General features: G+C 45.8%; 3 protein-coding genes across 3 annotated transcripts in view; 1 reads left to right on the top strand and 2 right to left on the bottom strand.

Annotated features, from left to right (window-relative positions):
- Positions 1-110: 110 nt before the first annotated feature.
- On the bottom strand, positions 111-2065 carry tbrd-1 (testis-specifically expressed bromodomain containing protein-1). Its single transcript, XM_064694618.1, has one exon. It carries the CDS (start codon positions 1919-1921, stop codon positions 776-778), a length of 1146 nt encoding a protein of 381 aa, XP_064550688.1. The 5' UTR covers positions 1922-2065; the 3' UTR covers positions 111-775.
- A 1879-nt stretch (positions 2066-3944) lies between these two features.
- LOC135436931 (prolyl 4-hydroxylase subunit alpha-2) lies at positions 3945-6422 on the top strand. Its single transcript, XM_064694704.1, has 8 exons — positions 3945-4134; positions 4200-4351; positions 4412-4559; positions 4610-4803; positions 4864-5399; positions 5896-5949; positions 6057-6222; positions 6293-6422. The coding sequence occupies exons 1-8, from the start codon at positions 3956-3958 to the stop codon at positions 6361-6363; spliced, it is 1500 nt and encodes a 499-aa protein (XP_064550774.1). The 5' UTR covers positions 3945-3955; the 3' UTR covers positions 6364-6422.
- Positions 6423-6443: 21 nt separating this feature from the next.
- Positions 6444-7333, bottom strand: part of DIP-gamma (Dpr-interacting protein gamma) — a 48806-nt gene continuing 47916 nt past the window's right edge. The window contains exons 9-11 of the mRNA XM_064694705.1: positions 7181-7329; positions 7055-7114; positions 6444-6979 (exon numbers count right to left, since the gene is read on the bottom strand). Of these exons, the coding sequence (XP_064550775.1) occupies positions 6879-6979; positions 7055-7114; positions 7181-7329 (310 nt within the window). The 3' untranslated portion in view covers positions 6444-6878. The remainder of the gene's footprint in view (positions 6980-7054; positions 7115-7180; positions 7330-7333) is intronic.

Below are 7333 nucleotides of genomic sequence, written 5' to 3'. Positions count from 1 at the left end.
CTTATTTGTTGGTTTTTGCTTTGCTCTCGCATTCGCCTGCTTGGCGCGCTTGCTCTCTCATTGACGAAACATAAAACAGCGCAATGAACACTCACGCACACAAGCACACATTCAACACTAGCTTACGCTCTTTCTCTCTCTCGCGCCCGCGCGTTATTTATACATATATACAGTTGCGTGTGTGTGAGAGAATGTCTGTATGTATTTTACGATGATGAAAAAAAGGCTACCTCTTCACAAATCAGGTTTTCAGCTTTTTACTTCACATTTTAAAGCATTTGATAATGCAATTTTAATAACTATGCACTTCATACAACACTAATAAACACTTTTCACAACAAATTATCAATTTTTTGCGACATTTGCCCGATTTTTAACGAAATTTCTCGAGGAGCTTCTGTACGCTCGCAGTTGCCAGATATTATCGCGTATCGATATTGAAAATTCCACTCTGCGCAGATACTGAATTATCGATAGTATCGCAAGAAATAAAATCGCACTTTTTTAAAGACAATAATAATTTACTATTTGAAAATAAAAAATTATTACAGAAAGACTTAAAGGCTGTAAGTTGTTTTTTTGTCCACAATTTATTTTAGCCAACAACAACTACTAGCTCAATTGGTGATGTTAAGTAGAAATCGCAGTGTTAACTGTAGCGACACCTGGCGGACTGTTACGAGGACTCCAAAAACAGTTTTGCATTTGAATTTTGGAGGGATTTATTTTTCTTTTATTACAAGAACTTGAAACATCACCCAACTTGATTATAATATTATTCACAACATTCGTGCGCATATGAAAAATTCTCTTCGGAATTAATTAAGCTTGTTTGCTGGGCAATAATTGCGTTGTAAGTTTGAAGTTTCTTGGTAACCAATTGTCGCACCCGCTGCTTCATTTCGGCAATAGAATTTTTAAAATCTTCCAAACGAGACTCCAGAATATCATTTATCTCATTCACCGCTTCGATCAAGGTTTCATCAACGGGAAAACAGGTCAAAGCGTTCTGGAACATAACTCGCAACTTGTCCACGAACTCCTCAAAGCTATCGAATTGATTGTTCTCGAGCCTGTTCCTGAGAATATCCCAGTCCAGCTTCTCCTCCGCATCGTGATCGTAATGCAGATTCTGGGCATATTCGCGCCACAGGTCGCAGCACTTGAAGGGCCAATTGACCAGGTTCCGCTTGCGCTTGGTCATCGCACGGAGCAGCTGCTCCGAGTGGCTCTTCTCGACCAGATAGTTCTGCCACTCGAACAGTGTGGTTGGATTCACCTCGAACTTGATGGGCTCCGAGTAGAGTTCGGGCTCAGTGTAAATCTCCGGTTCGGCTGGTGACCAAATAGTTTCCGTACTCTGTTTGGGCAGCTTAGGAGTAGCCGGTGTCACGCTCTCATAGATTGGATTCATCTGCATCATGGACTCGGCCTTGCGTTTCCTGAGCACGGCCTGGGGAATCAGCTCGGTCTCGTTGCTCATGTCGATGTAGGAGAGGCGCGTGTAGAAGGCCTCGCGCAGCTCCTTGCCGGCCTTGTGCACCTCGCTGCCCTCCAGATTGTAGAGCATGCAGTTCTCGAAGATCAGCTCAAAGTCGCCCAGCGCCTCGTCCGACTTCCAGTAGTAGTTGTTGTTCAGCCGCCGCCGTATGGTGCTCAGGTCCATCGGATGCTTTATCAAATTGTGATAGTCCGGTATGCAGAGAGCAACTGCATCCACCGGATATCGGAAATAGTACGACCAGCGGCTCTTCCACACATACTTCAGCACCGACTTCAGGCTCTCCAGCACATTCGTTCTCCGTCCTCGTCTCCCCGGCGGCGGCATAACTGGCGGCTGCACAATCCCATTCACCGGATGGACATACGGCTCGTTACGTGGCGAGGTCTTCTGTTTGCGTTGGGCGCCCTCAACGTCCATCTTGATGATGCTCCTAGCAGGTGAGAGGGAGAACTTTTCCAACTTGCAACAGTCAGCGGCAAATCAACAAGAATATGGAGATTTTCGAAAACAAAATCTCTCAAGCTCGCCAGCCAAACATCTGCACTTGCTTGACATAAAATGCTGTGTCAACAAAAAATGAAAAAGGAGAAAATATAAAAATGTAAAACAAATGTAACCAGAAAGAAGAGCTAACTTCGGCACGTCGAAGATATAATACCCTTGCAGACCCAACTTTTTCATAATGCTCTAGTGCTCTGCCCGTATCTAAGAAGCACAGGGAAAATAGATAATGCCGAGTATGGTTAAGATATCTTGAGAAACAACAAAGTATTTCATATAACTTAATTTTCGACCGATCGTTCCTATTGCAGCTACATGATATAGTGGTCCGATGATATTGGGATTTTGCATATATATGGGGAGCATAGTAAAACTAATAAATGCCGAGTTTGGTCAAGATATCTTGAAAAACAAAAAAGTTTTTCACATAAGAACCTACTTTCGACTGATCGTTCCTATTGCAGCTACATGATATAGTGGTCCGATGTTATTGGGATTTTGCATATATATGAGGAGCATAGTTAATCTACTAAATGCCGAGTTTGGTCAAGATATCTTGAGAAACCAAAATGTTTTTCAAATAAGAACCTACTTTCGACCGATCGTTCCTATTGCAGCTACATGATATAGTGGTCCGATGTATATAAGATTTTGCTTAAATGTAGGGAGCATAGTGAGACCTATAATTGCCGAGTTTGGTCAAGATATCTAAACAAACAAAAAAGTTGGCTATATCGACTCGGCTGTTGGTACTGATCAAGAATATATATACTTTCTGGCGTAGGAGATGTCTCCTTCTATGCGTTACACATTTCACGACAAAATTATAGCACCCTCAGCAAGGGTATCAAAAAGCGTCTGCCAAACATGCGACTGTTGAATTTGTAAATATTTAGACTTCATATTGATCACCTTTGGTTCAGTCCAGAGTGTGCGACAGTTAAATAGCTTTGACAAGCACTTGACAGCGACCTCACATTCAGCCAAAGGGCAAACACTTCAGAGTGAAATCTGTTGAAAACCAAGAATTTTCAATCGCAATTTTTTCAAGATAATGTCTCCATGCATTTTATTTGTTCAGCTGCATAACACGTTCTCAGTAAGGAATCTTTCTCTATTAATCTTTGGCTAGAATCGATAAATATCGATTTCGAGACCTGGTTCATTAAGCATTGATATTTAGGGTTTCGTAAAGTATATCACTTTTTATGCCTGATGCCTCTCCCCATTCCACCTTTCGCGTGTGTGGGTGTGTGTTTTAGAGCATATCTATTTTAAGAAAGTTCCAGGCTGCCCATCCTAGAGCTCACTTGATTTGTTTTTCTAATTCGCTTTCTCTTTTCCGCACTCCTTTAGCGCACTTTAACTTGCTGTCTCCTCCACAAACATCGCCCTTCTATGCAATTCTCACCTCCTCGGGGTGTTTCGACCTGTTAATGTTATTTTTTGATGAAACTTGCTTGTCAAAATAATAAATAATAAGAATGATATATATTAGTTCCTACATGATAATAATGAAAATTAAATCTATAAATATCGCCCTTCGTTGCAATTCTCATTTCATGAGGAAAGGCATACAATTTTTCGACTTGTTAACATAAACGATAGAATATAATTATTTACCTAAATAACTACATTACAATAATGAACATTGAAACTCTAATAGTCTATTGCAAATAAGACTTTCAAATTTATCCAGGAATCCAAGCATTCTAAGACTTTAAGTAAGACCCTGTAATATCTTACTCAAAGAACTTAATTTAATATCATCTTCGAAGGGAACTATTTTTACAATATTGCTTCATTTCTGGCTTATTCCCGTCCAAGTTTTCTAGCTCCATATTTTCAGATACGGCGATTAAAACGGTTAATCAATTCGTTAGGGGTATTCCGCGCTGAAAGCCGAGGCCAGTCTCGCGTATTTATTTCTGTGGAAAACTTGCATACAAAATGTTGTCTAGCTACTTGCTGCTGCTGCTGCTCCTCCTCCTAAAACAGGCCGTGGTTGAGAACTCTGTGGCCACGTCAACGCATGACATGGCGCGAGTGCTCCAAGGCGAGAACGATCTGCTCACGGATTTGCGCCTCTATGTGGCCGCTTTGGAGCGCAAGGTGAAGATAACCCGATTGTAAGTAGAGCAATAGCAATAGATCGTATAACTATATATTTATATATATATATGTATATATATAGGATTCTGGATGATGCGATCAAGCGGCAGCAGGAGGCCAGAGTTGATGCGGAGGCTTATGTGGCCAATCCTCTGAACAGTCTGCCCTTGGTGCGGCGCATGCACATGGATGCGGGCAGAATCTTGAAATGCATGAAGCTGGAACCGGGTGCAGGTGGGTGGAAAATGGCGGCGGAAGATGCCTCGACTGATATTTGACGCGAGTTGTCCACAGATCTGCAAAAGATATCGGACTATCGCCTGGATGTGATTAGCGAGGCGGATCAGGAGGAGGCGATCAAGGGCCTGCTGCGCATACAGCAGGTCTATGAGCTGGACGAGCGGCACATGGTGCACGGGCAGCTCAGCCAGAAGCAATACAAGTAGGTCTCCAGACTCCAGACACGGCTACGACTCCAATCTCTCATTGCAGCGCCAAGCTGAGCACCCTGGACTGCGTGGCCGTGGCACGGCATCTGCGCAAGCGCGGGGAGGACGAGCAGGCCATCCGGTGGCTGGAGCTGGCGCTGGAGCAGTACCCAGGCACGCCGGAGCGCGTTTATCAGCTGCTGAAGATCGACCGGACGGAGATATTGCGCGAACTAGCACACATTCAAATTTCCAGGGGTTAGTTGTTATTCCAAAATAAAGTCAAATCTGCCGCTTGAACCGATCGTTCGCTTGCAGACAATTGGCCAGCCGCGGGGTCCACCTATGAACAGGTGTTAGAGCACGCCACCAGAGCGCAGGACAAAAAGGAAGCTCTGGCTGCCATTGCGGCCGCCAAGCAGCATCTCATGCACTTGCGCCTTTGTCGCGGGCAGAGTCCTCCGCTCGTCAGCTCCTCGCTGCGCTGTCGCTTGAATACGGCGACCACGCCCTTTCTCCGCCTAGCGCCACTCAAGCTCGAGCAGCTGAGCCTTGATCCCTATGTGGTACTCTACCACGATGTCGTCCAGGCCAACGAGCGCGAGGACATCATGCGACTGACCAAACCCTATTTGCGTCGCGCCCGTGTGGGCGCAGGCAGGGCGGCTGCCCAACGCTTTGCCATGAATGCGGGCTACTCCTACAACAAATCCCGCCGGGGAGAGCGCCTGCGCCAGCGCCTCGAGGACATGTCCGGCTTCGATCTGACCAACAGCGGCCAGCTGGCAGTGCTCAACTACGGCATTGGCGGGCAGTACTACATGCACTTCGATTGCTGGTTCGACCAGGACGATGTGAGTTCCAAGTCTGTCTCTACCTTCTATCTTACATCACTTTAGCCTCCCTGATTGACTGACTGACTGTAAACAAAAAAGATACATACAAACTTTTTTCGCGATTTTGCTACACTTGCGGGTGGAATTTCCCGAAACCCCGTCTTAACGTGCACCTACATTACATAAGGTAACTACAGTGAAAATTTCAGCTTCCTAGCTCTTACGGTTTGGGCTGTGCGTTGATCACCAATCAGTCAGTCAGTCAGTCAGGACAAACAGTTTTATATATAGAGATTATTTTAACTGCCTTTGGTACAGGGTATTTGCTAGTCAGGCACTGCCCGCTCTACTTCTTACTTCTTTAATATAAAGATATCTGTAAATTGTGGATAAGGATACTTGGACTTACAGGATATGAGTTGGTAGAGTCTCCTCTCCACGGTCACTTTTTTAATTGTTTATGAATGTCCTTTGCTTATGTAAATCTAACTTTGAGTATTTGCTTTTTTGGCAGGCTGCCCATCGTGTTTTCATCAAGGATAATCGCATTGCCACCATTTTGCTCTACGTAAGTTGAGGGCTTTATTCCCATTTTAGTGTGGCCCTCCCTCTGCGCCCCCCTTTGCTTTCTATTGCCCGGGTTTCCCCCTCTTCTCTGCTTTTATGTGCTTGCAGCTGACCGATGTGCAGCTCGGCGGACTCACATCCTTCCCTGTCCTGGGCCTGGCCGTGAAGCCGAGCAAAGGCTCGGCCCTGATCTGGCACAATATGAACAATGCGGCCGAGTGCGACAGACGGACGCTGCACGCCGCCTGTCCGCTTCTCCTGGGCACTCGCTGGGGTAGGCTACTTACCCAATCGATATATATATATCTGAATAAACATATATTTCCGCTATATCTACCGTTTAGTGGCCAGCCAGTGGATCGATATGAACGGCCAATGGCGCACAAAGCGCTGCCTGGCAAACCCGTCGAATTAATTAAAGCAAAAAAAAAAAAAAATAAGTAGAAAAACATTTGCATAAGTTTTGCGATAATTTATTCAATAATTTTCGTTAAATATATTTATGCACTATTTTATAGTATTCGTGTTTAATTTATATGCAATGTAACATTATGCGACATACTTTTTTTCGGGACTTTTTGCATTTCATTATCTTGGAACGAGGGGGTCGGGGGGCTGAACAACAATTTGCGCGATACGTATGTGAATGATATGGGGTTGGAGGGGCGTGGCGGCGGCTGCCCACAGCGCTCTGGCAATATGTGTAGCAATATGTTGCGTTTATCGATGCCACGAAATCAAAACAAGGAAGCCTAAATAAAAAACAAACAAAAGCGCGGCGGAGCGGGAGGGGGTGGCGGTAGGGTGTTTGAGCGGGAGCGTAAGCAACACATTCGATCGTGGATGGGGTGCGGGCGCGGGTGCGGGGGCTCAAGGGCTGGATAACACCTGTAGGAATACTTGTTTGCCGGCTCTCGCTCAGTTTTGATATCACGCGCTATGCCACGCCCAAAGCAACAGGGCGAGGGGCGGCTGGAGGAGCCGCACGGCCTGCCTGGAGGCGGCCAGATTGCGCGCCGCCTCCTCGAGACCTGCTGGCAGCAGAGAAATCAGAAATCAGAAATCAGTAATTGGCTTTGAGAATTGGAGAGCATTGTGGAGCTTACCGCCTATGAAATTGTGGTGCTCATCGTTGCTGGACGAGGCGCCCGGATGTAGCTTGATTTCTGCAAGGTCAAAGGTTAGACAAAATTCCCCTGGGTATGTATAGCTGGCAGATAACGCATACGCACCGTATAACCGCAGCGTGCCCTCGGCACGGCCCAGCGAATTTGTGCTGACACAGTGATAGGTGCCCACATCGGAGGGGGAAAAGGAGCGCACCACCAGCAGCATGACGCCGCGATAGCCATCGCGCTTCTCGGTGATGCCGTATTTGGGCCTGG

This window comes from Drosophila montana, unplaced genomic scaffold (genome assembly GCF_035044405.1).
Source record: "Drosophila montana isolate Dmon_TW-CO22-7 unplaced genomic scaffold, ASM3504440v1 contig_3733_1, whole genome shotgun sequence".
Taxonomy (NCBI): domain Eukaryota; kingdom Metazoa; phylum Arthropoda; class Insecta; order Diptera; family Drosophilidae; genus Drosophila; species Drosophila montana.
Note: the sequence above shows the minus strand (reverse complement) of the source record. Positions and strands in the feature narration are given on the sequence as shown.